Here is a 13,759-nt window from a genome sequence, read left to right as displayed (position 1 = left end):
CAATGGGGTCTGCTGATCGCTTCCTCTTCGGGACGCCGCCAACTCCATGCCTTCGCCACAACCAACAGTCACACTCGATGGTTGAAATGCTGATGCCTGGAACATGCAACTTGCCTACATAAGAGCCTGAATCAAATGATCAAAACTCACATTATCAACACCATCAAAATGCCTGTCATGGATGCCTGGACCCGGCGGGAACAAACAGACGAACAACGTATAGAGCAAGTCATCCAAGATGTCCCGACGGAACCAGAACAAATCGACCAAATTGCCGACATCAGAGGCAGCTTTGACGCCCATGGCATCGGCAATAGCATCATCAACGCATACATGAACGGCGACATTACCGTCGATGAGGCGGTTACAAAGCTGGCAGAGCCCATAGAGCACTGCTTCACAACCGCGAATCACGGCCGAGCATTCTACGAAGAGGAAATGGTGGCAAGAAATCAGCGCCAATGTCATGAGCCGGCAAAGGCGGCGGAATTGTGGGGTGTCGAGCAGGACTTTCCCGAGCCCACTGAAGAAGTTCGTCAGAAGGACACGGTGGAGGGACTTCTATGGGGGCTGTGGTTCGCCGTTTGTCACGTCTCGCGGAAGACGCCCTGGGACGATGAAGAGAATCAATCAAAACTCGTCCATCTTGTCCGTACGATCAAAGCGAGACCAGACCCCCCAATGCCAGAGAACGCAACCATTGCTCTGAAACGCAATTGGATATGGAGTTCCGGTAAGCTCTGGAGCGACTTGAGCATGCTGGGTCCTGCAGCACGAGAGACTTGGAACGACTCTCCCGGCGTTGGCTGGGGAATGACCACTCCAGAGATCCACGGCTGGACCAACACGAACGCTTTCTTCGCTCGGATCATCCGCGCAGGTCTCGTACACTACTGGAACCTCGGCATCTGGGCTCTCCGAGACGTCCTGGAACAAGAACCCAGGGGCGATGCTAAGGGTTCGCAAGCCCGACATATCGATGCCGGCCTCCCTGCCGCTATGGTCTGGATACGAATCCTGGGCGAAGAAGCGTATCGGTATGCAAGTCAGAATCAGCGGGATCAGGACGTACGGTACGATGTGAACGAGCCGGGTCCTAAGCTGGGCTGGGAGGGCATGGAGGTGTGGACGATGGCGAGGTGGGTGTTTTGGAAGGAGAAGTTTCGGGTTATGGCGGCGAGGGAGAAGCTGAGCGATGAGTCGAGGGAGATGGCTAAGGGAGCGGCGGAATACATGGAGGAGATTGAGAGTAGAGCTAATGAGTGAGGGGGATTGGGTTGAGGTGCTGGTAGGTGAATACTCAAGAATACAGACAGTTGATAATGTTAATAGTGTGAATCAGCCCACATCAAAAACCAGCCATACGTCCATTTCCCTCGCCACTTCTAGATGTGAGGCTTCCTGCTGCTTCATCGTCTGAAAGGACACGATCTCTGCCCTTTCGGACTCGCCGTCACAAGCCACCAAATGAAAAAACCGTGTCTCTTCCGAAGGTGTGGGCTTGAGTGAGACACTGCCGGCATGCTGAAGGGCACTTGCTATCCTGCTGTGCAGCCGACGAACAGCAAAAGCTGCAGTTGTCACGAGCAGGACCCAGATCGAAGCTTGCATGGACATCACTTCAACGAAGCTCTTTCACATTGAGTATTCTCCGAAAGTGCATGAACAGCGCAAGATTAATGCTGGAACTTGCGATCGCAGTTGTGCCTGTAAAACACCAGCTCCTGGCAATCGGTGTCGAATTTTGCCGTACCCAGGCTGCGCATGCTCACATGCAGACCAACTGATCAGCCACACCGCACCTGTCAATTTTGGATAACTTGACAATACCAACACCGATCAAGTTTGCATCTCATAATGAACTCCGAATCAAGTACACTCATCGCTTCACGGACATACTCGTCTGCTGTAATGCCCACCGGAATAGCAACAACGGCTCTCCACCCAGCCCTTCAGCGAGATACCGTTTGAGCGCTGCAACATGATTCGACTCCAACACAAATACAACCTGTTTTGACTTTCACCCAGCTACGACAGGTCCAGGCATCTCCCAGGGAGACGGCTCTTCCGACGACTCGTAATTGTGTCACCGTGCAACGTGGACTCGAAAAGCTCCGAAATTCATAAGGATTGAGATGGAACGGAACGGGGTGTTCTCTTCTGGACCTGCAGAACTTCATTGTTGACGAGGAACGATGCCGTTGCTTGATAAGTTGATCATTCAGAGTCGCTCGCGGGCGCGGACGAGTGAGAAGAAAGATGATACGTTAAGGGCGAATTGGAAATGCATGCTGGCGTGCATTTTGGTCTCGACGTGTCCGTTTCAATATGGACTCGATTTTGGGATGATCAGTGGTCTTCAGGGTGAACGAACCTCCCTGCCTCACCACCACCCCCTCATACTAACCATCAACTTTGCACAGCCATGCCAGGCTTCCTCAAAATCTACGGCTATCAAGATCCGCACTCCCCCTCAGGCTGGAACCTCTCCACGACCCGCCAACAACTCATCTCGTCCCTCATGATCCTCGGCGCCGTCATCGCCTCCGGCCTCTCAGGCCCCATAGCCTGGAAACTCGGCCGCAAGCCTTGCCTCTGGGTCGCCTGCGTGCTCTGCTGGGCCGCCAACATTATCATGATGGTCGACACCTCCATCGGCGGTCTCTACGCGGGCCGCTTCATCATTGGCCTCGCGAATGGGCTGTTCATGTCGTTCTCGCAGCTGTATCTGCAGGAGGTCACGCCGGCGAAGTTCAGGGGCATGGCGCTCGCGGCGTTTAGTCTTTGGACTGCGGTGGGCCAGCTGGTGGGCACGATTGTGGATAATTATACGGCGAAGTTGGAGGGGAGAGAGAGTTCTTTGATTCCATTGGGGTTGATTTATATTGCGCCGGTTTTCATTGCCGTGGGGTTGTTTTTGGTGCCGGAGAGTCCTAGGTGGTTGATGTGAGTCGGAAAGCAGCTCAATGTCTACGCATATGTACTGATTTGTGTCTCCTAGGGAACATGGCAAGACCGACAAGGCCAGCAAGGCACTCTACTGGCTTCGACCGAACAAAGATGCTGTCGAGCCTGAACTCCAATCAATCCAAGCAGCGATCGACGAAGACAAACAGCATCAAGGCAAAGCACTCTGGATAGAAATGTGGCGCAATCCCATCGATCGCCGTCGAACAATCTTGACCATCGCTGCCGTCAACACGCAAGTTGCTTCAGGGGCGATGTACATGATCGCTTACGGAACGTAAGACAGCCTCGAGACCCTCAGACCGACAGCCCAGAACGCTCACGAGTAGTTAGGTACTTCTTCGAAATGGCCGGCGTCGGCGAACCCTTCGAGAACAGCATCATCCTCGTCGCCCTCGGCGTGCTCGCCATGCTCGTCAACACCTGCATCATCACGCGCTGGGGAAGATGCCGAGTCTTCCTGACCACCGGCCTCATCCTCTGCGGCATCGTCCAATTGACCAAGGCAGCCATTTACGACGCCAAACCTACAGAGAAGGCTGTGCTCAAGGGAGTCGTCGCCCTCTCGATCATCTATGTCATCAGCTTCAACGGTCTGATCTCGTCGTACGCGTTTCTGGCGGGTGGTGAGCTGCCGAGTCAGAGGATGAGGTCTTATACTTTTGGTTGTGCGATTGGGGTTTCGTTTTTAGGGGCTTGGCTTACGACGTGAGTTCTTTCTACATATCTCTCGTTCAATGTTGTCGCTGACAATGTTAGGTTCACTGCACCATACTTCATCAACCCGTCCTCCCTCGACTGGGGCCCGAGGTATGGGTACATCTGGGCTCCGTCATGTTTCGTCGCCGCGGCGTGGGTGTTTTGGTTTTTGCCGGAGGCCAAGGGAAGGACACGTACGTTCGATCGATCATCTCTTGTCTTGCATTCAGGTATTGACGTTCTAGTAGTTGAAGAAATCGACGAGATGTTCGCAGCCCGTCTCCCGGCTCGAAAATTCAGAAGATATCAATGTCAGGGCCCCGTCGCCACCGCCACTGCCGTGGAAGACGACGACTCCGGTGAAGGAGTGCACACCATCAACCGTAAAGGAGGTCCAAAGGTCGCTGAGTCGGCTGTCAAGCCGGTGTGAATCTCTCGTCTCTGTTCTCAACACTCAAGTACGTTCCAGGCGTTCGGTGCTAGTTCAACATAATACCCCCAATCATTTCTGTACTCGTAGCTCATCTCCTCAAAGCTTAGACTGTCCCCCAACAAGACTCTCACTCAACTTCCACAGCCTCTCCGCCAATTCAGAATCCTTCGCATAAGGTAGCACGTCCTCAAATTGGCAATCACTGAGAAAGACCCCCTCCCGAGCGTCCTTCAACATAGGGTCAAAAGCCGCCGCAAGCGTCGTCGCAATCCCCTGGTCGTGATTCTTCCACACCGGCGACCCCTCGATGATCTTATAATCTCTCTCGCTGAGGGATCGTGGGAGGTCGGTCCAGATAGCTAGATACATCACATCAGCAGGCAAATCGGCTGTTGAAAGGTGAGGGCAAACCGTACTGCCAGGATGCACCGCGTACGCCCTCATCCCAAACCTTCGCCTCAAACCAACAACATGCAGCACATTCGCGGTCTTACTCTGCCCGTACGCACAGAACGTCACGTACTCCCTCCCCTTCTCCCCAGACGGCGTGAAGGACCTCGGCAGTCCCTTGGGCGGCAACTCCTCTGGCGGAACGTCTTTGCCTAGGAAATTGTAATCATGGAAGCGGAAGGGCGAGAGTTTGTAGCCTAGACTGCTGACGTTGACCACTCGTGGAGAATTCGAGGCGAGGAGTTTAGGGACGAGGAGAGAGGTCAGTAGGAAGTGGCCGATGTGGTTCGTTCCGAACGTGAGTTCCAATCCCTCCGCAGTCTCCTGCCGAGTAGAAGATACGACGCCGGCGTTGTTGATCAGGACGTCGATGTGGGTGATCAGACGCTCCAGCCTCTCCACGGCGTCACGGATCGAGACTTGGGAGGCGAGGTCGAGGGGGAGGAGGGTTATGCGGGTTTCGGACGACGGCTTAAGCTTCCGCTCGACTTCTTGGAGTTTTGACCCGGTTCGCGAGGCGAGGATCAAGTGGGCGGGTGAGTGATTGGCGATTGTGAGGGCGAGGGTTTCGCCGAGGGAGTTGGGGGATATGCCGGTGATGAGGACTGGAGAGGTGGATTAGTGAGGAAATTGTTGAGGTTATGGTTTAGCAGACCTGTGCTCCCTTTGATCTCTGCGGAGAATCTTTGTGCGACTTCTGTGCCTGTTGTTTCGGGTCCGTAGTGTGGGTTGGATGTCATGTTGGCGGTGTAGAGCCTGCTGCAGCCTTGCGGATGTTGGTCAAGCAGCTCGTATATGGGCTAAGGTCGGCATTCTTGTCTGGTCCAATACTCGTTTAAATCTTCTCTTTACTTGTGCGAAGAATCATTAGTTTCCCACGTGCCTGAAAGATCTCGTGTCATAGCTGGAGAGCTTGTTTCGAGGTGCATATTATGCGAGCAGCTCCCGAATACGACTCCTTCGGGACAAGTGATTTACTCGCGTTGTGACAGAGCAGTAAAGTACTTCTCGCTTGACATTCGTTGCAACGCCAGCCTCTGATCAGACCAAGGAATTGTACTTAGAACTCTGAGATCAAGAACAACCGAATGAAGCGTTCAAGATTACGCCCTAACACCTCGAAGTCACGCAACGCCCTATCTACAAGCCCCCATGCGACTCGCACATCCTCTAAGACCACCCGCCCGCACCACCACTACTCCGTCCTCCAGCCCTCGCAATCTTCTCCCTCCACGCCGCGAAACCCATGATGCATAGAACCTCAAGCTCCGGGCTAACACCTTGGGCAAACGTGATCGTTCCCCGTCTCTTCTTCACCGTCAAGGTACTCACGTACACTGCAATGACTTCCTTGCTCGCCTCATCGACGACCTTCATGTGCGAGAACATTGCTCTTTGATGCGGAGCGACTCCGTTGTGAGTCGAATGCGTTCGTCGAAGCGAGTAGATCCTGCCTCGATATTCGAATGTGTAATTTCGATGGAGGACTCCGCCGCGTTTCATGTTCGTCCAGTACATCGAGACATCATTGGGACCGACGCCGGCTTTGATTGACAGCGACCAGCGGAAATGCGCCTGCCCAACAACGGGACCGTTCTCAGTGCGGCTGTGGAGTATGATGTCTGGTTTGTTCGGTGTGAAGGCGGATATGTCGGCGACATAAACGGGTGTGTCGTTCTCCTGGATCGATATGTTTCGCCATGGGAAGTCGGCATGATTGAACGTCAAGATCCTTCCGGACAGGTTTTCGAAGTTATTTTCAGAGGACTCTGCGGACTTGACGTAGGAGAGATCGTCCATGTCTGTGTAGAGTGATGAGGCACCGTCGACCGTGATGGGGATGTCCTTTTCGAGAGTCATCGTGTAGAAGGCGACTTTGTAGCACGCGATCATAGACGCTGAATGGTGGGTTTGGTCATCTACTATGGTGTGCTGGCCGACACTTCCTTATATGTTTTCCATTCATTCTTTTGGACTTCGTGTGAGTGCGTGATCATGGCGACGGTCCATCATATCGTGGCTTAGTAGGGACAAAGTCGCATTCGCAATTCGCATTCCACGGACAGCTCTGAGGCTGATAATGTCAAGATACTTAGTGTACCTGTTGAAGGCGCTGGACACTGGCTGAAGATTATTTCCAAAGGGCCAAAGACATAGGAGCATAGCCTCACTTTAGTTCTACGGTGACCTGTGAATGCTCGGTTTCCTTTTGGGGTAAAGATCGGCCAAAGCGAGCAGACACTCTGCTGCCTTCGTCTAGAGACTACTGCTGATAAGTCGACACGGTCGGGTTCATGAGCCTGACGGAGGTTTTCCGAGGGCGTTGGAGCAAAAGCTCCGTCTCATGACACGTTGTGCGAGTGCTTCGAAGGCGGCCGCAATGGGTCGATAATGGCTCACGGAGATGGGCGGCGAAGGTCTCGAAAAAAAGACGTAAGGCGATGCGGTCTGTGAAAGACTTTTAGAAGGATGGCAAAGCGTCGTTTCAGATGTGCATTCGAGGTGCGTACGCGCCATCATCTCAAGAGTCTTTATCTGGTTCCAGGAGAAGGTCCAAGTGAGGTCGACATGGAAGTACGACCCAAGTTTTTCATTGGCGTTGACGCAGAGGCCGTTGAGTCCAGCCGCAATTTTAGTCAGGCCTCCATCAATATTGCTGTTCTTCTCTTCAATCCTCGGCCTGATCTCTTCACAATACCTTTAAGCGTAGGCTCAAAGTTCTCCAAAGAAATTTCTTTTACTAGGTCTATGCCTAGTATAACACAACGTGTTCGGCCTCCAGCATCGTTGGCAGCACGATGACGCAGCCGGATATGCTCTGATGCCCAATGAGGCGGTCGTACGGCGCAGATCGATGTACTGCGCCAACATCCTGGAACTCGCGACGCCAAAGAATGAAAGTGTACGTCATGTCGCACAGAGAAGGTGTGGTACGGAATCTCCTTTTAACGAAGGTACAAAGTATTCGCTTTCCTTTCTGGTCTTGTCCGCGAGTCGTAACGTTGCAGGTCACACGCTTCGGGATTCTACACATCGGCTAAACGGTATCATTCGACACGAATATGTCTCGACCGGAGCCTTACGTGAATGGCAGTGGGCATCCGCCCGGGCATGGCCACCAGCCGTATCACGACGCACGAGGCTATAGCGATGATGGCTACGGGCGACAACCCCAGGATAAACAACAGCCGTACTTCGATCCTCCACCACGCGAACCACATCCAGAGTCGGTGGACGATCGATATCATTCGTATGAACAGCAGCCTCCTGGTCATAACTATACCGACTATGGTCCGCCGCCCGAGCCTGAGCGACCGTATGCACCAAACGAACCCGGCCCACACGAGTTCAACGAGGTGACACCGTATGACGACGACAAGGCTGAGGCAGAATGGCGGAGAGGTGTGGAATCAGCATACACATATCAACGTCCTCCGCCGCCGCCGCAAGATCCGGAATATCTGAGAAGGCGTGCCCTCGAAGAAGAAGCGCGTGAGCGCGAGATTGAACGCGAGCGGGAGATCGAGAGGCAGAGGAGATACGAAGAGGATCGATATTACGAAGAAAGAGATCGTGAGAGGGAGAGGGAAAGAGAGCGAGAACGGCGTCGGAGGCGAGAGGAAGATTCTGTGCGCGAGAAAGTTTTACGATATCCTTCAGATCCAAAGAAAGGCGGTCGCGATGTCTTCGGAGGATCTGAGGGAGAGCGAGGCTTGGGCGCAAAGATTGCCGGCGGTGCAGGTGGTGCATTGTTAGGACATGAACTTTCTGACAACGTACTTGGCACACTCGGCGGAGCTGTCGTAGGAGCCGTTGCCGCGAACGTTTTCGAGAAACATCACGAGAAGAGACAGACCGCGAAGATGGCCAAGCGAGCAAGTCGAGATGGAGCGTATCCCGTCAGAAGTGGTTCGTTGGATTACCCTCGGAGTCGCAGCTACAGAGACAAGGATCGTTACGATGATCGATATGATGACAGGTACGACGACAGGTACGAGCGAGGACGAGAAAGGAGCGTCAGTCGTGGCGGAGGAATCAAGGACAGAATCATGAGAAGCTTGTCTCGAGCCCGATCAAAGAGTGCACCACGAAGGAGGAGTCCGAGCTTCGACAGCGAATATTCGCATCGAAGGTGAAGGAAGAGATCCGAAAAGACGCGCAATATGAGATACGACAGCAAGAGCCTGGAGGACCAGGCCTACGAGCGACGATTTATGAAGGTAATGAGTAGCGATTTGGATGGTTCGCAGCTTCTGCAGTTGCTGAAAGTCAAGATACAGTATCGAATCTACTTTGCTTTACGGAAACATATCTTTTGTCATTACGAAATGACAAACGTTCTCCTGACTGTGATTAGGACACCATCATTCGCAATACAGGAGCAAATTTTGCTTCTAAACATCTGGAAGCGAAGAAGTCAAATGGCTCTACGACCAACACCAGCCCGTGTAATCGACATGGTAAGCACACAACCCACTAACCAAAGCGACTCATCGAGAAACATTCGCCCTCTCAATATGAATCTCTCGCCCAATTTCTTTCATCTCCATTCCAACGAACATGTCGAACTCCGTGGTCGACAGCGCAATAAACATAATAGAGCAAGTCCAACCACCTGCCCACGGCTCCGCCTACATCCGACTTTCGCAAGGTCTCAAACGATTCATGGCCTTCGCCTTCCCGCAACGAAGACCTCCCAAGCTCTACCAGTGTAGCTACTGTTACGAAGACAAGCCAGCGAAGGCGTTCAAATATCCGTTCTTCTGCAACGTCCATTTACCCAGGGCTTGCGTGAAGAAGTTGAAGAACGACAAAGTCTGCTACGAATGTCTCTGTACAGCGGTCGCGGCTCAGTTGGATCTTCGACCTGCGTCGGCGATGGGATGTCCGGATTGCAACTTGACGTGGACGACGCCGGATGTCTACTACCTGTTACCGTATGAGAAGCGAGACGTGTATGCGACCAAGTTGAAGGAAGAGATGAGTTACGTTCTTAGCCATCCTACCAACAAAAATGCAACATTAACGATCGATCACAGCGTCCAACCGTACTCGCCGCCTCCGCGAGAAACGCTGAATATTCTCATCTCGCAACGCACGAGGCTGTGTCCTTTCTGCGGAGCCGCGGTTCAGAAACGTTCGGGGTGCTATGGAGTCATTTGTGGTCAATGCCACAGGGCGTTTCCGTACGATCGTGCGAGGAGTCTGCAGATGGTCCATCATGAGTGGGTGATTGAGACGCATCAGAGGAATTATGCACTTGCGAACCGGAATGATAGCAGGAGTTGGGTGGGAACTCATGGACTGACGGATTGATTGATTGGTATGGGGCTGTTGTTACCGTGAAATAATAGTTGGACTGCATATCTAATGTCCAAGGAAGGCAGTGGTACGATTGTGGGTTTGGGGGAGCTTTCGCTTCCGCTATGGTCGGGATGATCAGGGACTTCGGTTTTGACTGATTGGAACCGCGAGGATCTCTCAAGTTTGCGTTGTTTTTCCAGATGAAAAGTCAAGATAGCATCTCAATGAGAGACGTGATGTCATTCTTGTGCCATCGTAGCATTCTGATATTGATATCGTTGTGGATTTCCGTCCAGCATCGAGCCCCCCTGAGTAGGATGAATGTGTCTTTGAAACTTTCTGTTATATCTAATACTATGAAGCACGATCTAAAAGCGTAGGATGAGGTCTTGAAAACTCGTCGTCGACCCCACTTTCGGGAAGCTGGCTTCGGTTCCCGTCGGAACCCATAGCAAGCTGATATATATTAGCACAACTTTCGATCAACCAATCAACAACGACGGATGGGTGGTTGGCGCAATGGTAGCGGTTGGTCTCCTATTCCATCGTATTGATTACGGCAAAACTGATGAAACGTAGCGTTGGTTTTCGGCCGGTATCAACAATGTGTTGGTCAAGGTGATACACCAAAGGTTGAGGGTATGAACCTCCAAATCTTCCTTCAAGTAAACGTCAGTTCTGACTTAAAGCAGGTTCGAGCCCCTTGCTGCTCGGTAAACTGATGGTTAAAAGGGTTAGCCATGAAATTTTTGGGATTTGTAAAGGGATTAAATTTTTTTGGATATGGACATTGTTTTGACTTAGCTGTTTGAGTCAACGCTTGTCCACTATTTCTATCTTAGTAAGTAGATAGGCAGTGTCAATTGAGTGATATGGAACGATCATGTTCGTAGCCTCGAGGACATGTGGTGGCCGCTAGGTTTATTTTTGCAACCCTGGAAAATTTCGGCAACGAGCCGGGGTTTCGCCGACGTCTCTTGCCAGATCGAAGTTCTTTCACACTATTGAGAGTGTAGTCAACCCTTGGTATGTTATCAGAGACGCTCGCAAAATTTTAGAATTCGGCTACGGAAGCTCAGGGGGCAATTTAAAGCCTTGCCCCAAGAACCCCCCAACTCGCGAGAGAAGCCTCCCATATTGTAGCTAAAATTGTGACATTATTCAAGCCTGCTCTCCGCATTCCCAAACATGTGTCGTGGTTCTAACCAGTGTTCAGTAGGCCGGACGATTGGCTAGCTATGGGGACACTTCAATTATCTTTGGCCGGTACGGCTACGATTTCGAGCCTGTCATTCATTCGCAGCTGTTCTCGCACCTCCTATCTCATCCCCAGTTTGTAAAAGAATGCGAAGAATATGCTGATATGAACTATAGTCGGAACAGGATGTATCCCGCTCAAGAATGTGAATTTGCCCAGATGAAGCCGAGCTGACTCGCGTTGTGCAATTATCCACCCTAATATTTATTCTCGCAGACGACTTACTATCTGCGAGACTCGCGGCCTTCATTCAGTCATGATAAGCATTATGTGATGTCGTCGCTGGATGGGTCCGAGCGCCTGACGTTGGGAGGCTTCAACGTGCCTTCCTGCTTAGGAAGTTACGACAGAAACTTTATCTCGGCATTCGGCAAGTACCACATCGACCTGCTGCGGTGGGTCAAACGTACCTAGGCGAATCATACGGGTTTGCTTTCATCCTCCTCCTGCGATTCAGGCGTCGCAATTGCACTGCCTTCGTCGTCATCATCAGCAGCAGCAGCATCGAGACTGGTCAGCATGATGCCTTCCTCTGGTGCAGCTTCCCCGTGGTGGCCATATCTATCTGTTGCAAATCCTCTTGGTTCAACCGCGCCATACACGATGTAATGCTGAATGAGGAACACGGCATCAGCAGTAATGCTAATTCCTGCCAACCAGAGCTTCAAGGGGTTTCCCGTCAGGCCCGACCAGTCTGGCTGCAGCGAGGCATCAATGAGCAGCTGGACAAGACTGAATATACCTCCACCAACATCAAGATGGACGTAGTGTATCGACCAGCCAAGAGTTGACTTTCGTCGGAAATTCGAAACAGCATGTGGAGTGTACTTGAATACGACGGTCCACAGCTTGACGTAAACCAGGGCGTAGACCTCGAATCAATCCGTCAGGATCTTGGTCATCTATCGGCAATAATGGGGCAACATACCACATCGATCGACTCCCAGCCAGTGGAGGGGGCGAAAACAACGACCGCCACACAGGTAATGATCGCCAGCACACAACCAGATATGACCCCCAGTGTGATCTTGCCAGCTTGCCTATTAGGAGACACTTTTGAGTTCCATCTCCAGATTGATGGCCAAAACTGCGATACTACAATGCTATCCAGTATCACCGCGTTCGCACCGACACAGACGTCGTTGGCTCGTACTGTCGGCTCAGGGCTCGCCGGGTAGCGAACGGCATACTCTGATCGAATTGTAGGCGAGAAAAGCAGCAAAGCACAGCTGAGCGTCTATACCTCATGGTCAGCCCTTTGTTCTTTTACCAAATGATGATATCTCTCCGACACTCACAAAACATGCCGCGCCTAGCACATTCAGCAACGGGAAGTCAAAGGTCAAACCTTCAGTGGAACGTCTTTGGAAATTGAGTATTGGTTGTGGATAGACTGCTGCTGACCAGAGGACAAAATATGCCCAACCACATATCCTGTTAGACTGTCAGCTGTTTAGCTGAGACTGCTCTACAGGGTTTGTGTAGGTGTCGAACACAGTGGAAGTGACCAAATTGATGAACAATACCAGGAACCAACCCAGGTGTGATTGTGTTAGTTAGTTACAGGAAGCAGGAGAACTGAGGAGAGGTAAGCTCCCCTCAGTCACATGACTCTTGGCATTGATGCCTTAGGCATCCGTCTCAGCCTGCCCATCTGGACTGTACTGTCCAACATCAGCGACAGATTCAGGCATTGGCAGAGGTCTTTGAACAGACCAAGAGATTGTTTCAGCGACCTGACGACCGGACATGTCTTCATTTGGTCGACAGGAGAGGGCGTGAGATCAATTGCGTCCAAGTCTGGCATGATCGAAGGGTTGTTTCATCGATTACGGGGTGAGCGTAAAGGCTGACGAAGCAGGCTCGCATCGAATCCTTCTTTCATTAAACTTTCCAGATAAGATCACTTTTCAGCCAGGACCATTACGGCTCACTAGAAGGGTAATTAGTCGATTCTGGACTGATGAAAAGGTATGATACCGGTTCCCAGACCTTGCTCACAATCAGATCTGCAACTCGGGCTCCTGCGGAGGCCCAAGTGGAATGTTCAATGTCCAACAAAACAAGTCTCAACATCTTCTGCTAGCTCTCCAATACCATAATACAGGTATTTCGTTCAAGGATGTTTCTCATGGCCCTTTAGCGCAAGACTGTTGAGTCTCGTTGCAAGGCCGGCGGATGATCGATGACCTTGGACTTCCAGTTCTTTGCCTGGACGGATAAATGCCTGGTTTGCATTGATTGGATAATCGCAACGTAGGCCTGCGGCTGTTAGTCCAAGGGAGAGAGGCCAGTTCGTAATAGATACATGGAGCAAGGCTCAGCTTCTATCGGGCTCGAACCGTGTGTGCATTGGTTGAGTTCTCAGCTTCGCTTTTGCACACCTGGGAACTCAAGCGAGCTCGCTATTGCAATGAAACCATTGTCACAAACGAACCTCGTTATGGTTATGCAAGCGGCAGGTCTTCAGCTACACGCGGATCCCTTTCGTGGCAGTGCAATTGTTTGCTCAGCTTTCAGCTCGAATTCGCATATTCGCATATGAAAATGCGCTATTCTCAATATGGTAGCCACAACAACAACTCTTCAAGCCCTGCTGGACGGTTAGGTGTATCAGCCTCGACTAAGGATGCTGTCGAAGCATTGAA

General features: G+C 51.7%; 7 protein-coding genes across 7 annotated transcripts; 4 read left to right on the top strand and 3 right to left on the bottom strand.

Moving 5' to 3' along the window:
* Positions 1 to 168: 168 nt before the first annotated feature.
* Positions 169 to 1,266, top strand: M409DRAFT_59648 (uncharacterized protein; the record flags this gene model as incomplete). Its single annotated transcript, XM_033814256.1, has 1 exon — positions 169 to 1,266. The coding sequence occupies one exon, from the start codon at positions 169 to 171 to the stop codon at positions 1,264 to 1,266; it is 1,098 nt and encodes a 365-aa protein (XP_033661751.1).
* Positions 1,267 to 2,195: 929 nt separating this feature from the next.
* M409DRAFT_70168 (uncharacterized protein) lies at positions 2,196 to 4,096 on the top strand (the record flags this gene model as incomplete). Its single annotated transcript, XM_033818606.1, has 6 exons — positions 2,196 to 2,364; positions 2,424 to 2,946; positions 3,002 to 3,244; positions 3,301 to 3,675; positions 3,727 to 3,860; positions 3,915 to 4,096. The coding sequence occupies 6 exons, from the start codon at positions 2,196 to 2,198 to the stop codon at positions 4,094 to 4,096; spliced, it is 1,626 nt and encodes a 541-aa protein (XP_033661750.1).
* Positions 4,097 to 4,195: 99 nt separating this feature from the next.
* Positions 4,196 to 5,289, bottom strand: M409DRAFT_28740 (uncharacterized protein; the record flags this gene model as incomplete). The annotated part of the gene is made up of 3 exons (XM_033809161.1): positions 4,196 to 4,458; positions 4,516 to 5,154; positions 5,205 to 5,289. 3 exons carry the CDS (start codon positions 5,287 to 5,289, stop codon positions 4,196 to 4,198), a joined length of 987 nt encoding a protein of 328 aa, XP_033661749.1.
* A 430-nt stretch (positions 5,290 to 5,719) lies between these two features.
* On the bottom strand, positions 5,720 to 6,409 carry M409DRAFT_28739 (uncharacterized protein; the record flags this gene model as incomplete). The annotated part of the gene is made up of 1 exon (XM_033809160.1): positions 5,720 to 6,409. The coding sequence occupies one exon, from the start codon at positions 6,407 to 6,409 to the stop codon at positions 5,720 to 5,722; it is 690 nt and encodes a 229-aa protein (XP_033661748.1).
* A 1,202-nt stretch (positions 6,410 to 7,611) lies between these two features.
* On the top strand, positions 7,612 to 8,685 carry M409DRAFT_28738 (uncharacterized protein; the record flags this gene model as incomplete). The annotated part of the gene is made up of 1 exon (XM_033809159.1): positions 7,612 to 8,685. One exon carries the CDS (start codon positions 7,612 to 7,614, stop codon positions 8,683 to 8,685), a length of 1,074 nt encoding a protein of 357 aa, XP_033661747.1.
* A 424-nt stretch (positions 8,686 to 9,109) lies between these two features.
* Positions 9,110 to 9,865, top strand: M409DRAFT_28737 (uncharacterized protein; the record flags this gene model as incomplete). Its single annotated transcript, XM_033809158.1, has 1 exon — positions 9,110 to 9,865. The coding sequence occupies one exon, from the start codon at positions 9,110 to 9,112 to the stop codon at positions 9,863 to 9,865; it is 756 nt and encodes a 251-aa protein (XP_033661746.1).
* Positions 9,866 to 11,530: 1,665 nt separating this feature from the next.
* On the bottom strand, positions 11,531 to 12,862 carry M409DRAFT_70166 (uncharacterized protein; the record flags this gene model as incomplete). The annotated part of the gene is made up of 4 exons (XM_033818605.1): positions 11,531 to 11,983; positions 12,040 to 12,348; positions 12,410 to 12,545; positions 12,828 to 12,862. 4 exons carry the CDS (start codon positions 12,860 to 12,862, stop codon positions 11,531 to 11,533), a joined length of 933 nt encoding a protein of 310 aa, XP_033661745.1.
* Positions 12,863 to 13,759: the final 897 nt, after the last annotated feature.

This window comes from Zasmidium cellare (genome assembly GCF_010093935.1).
Source record: "Zasmidium cellare ATCC 36951 unplaced genomic scaffold M409scaffold_45, whole genome shotgun sequence".
Classification (NCBI taxonomy): domain Eukaryota; kingdom Fungi; phylum Ascomycota; class Dothideomycetes; order Mycosphaerellales; family Mycosphaerellaceae; genus Zasmidium; species Zasmidium cellare.
The sequence above is the reverse complement of the archived record's forward strand: the minus strand, read 5'-3'. Positions and strand labels throughout refer to the sequence as shown.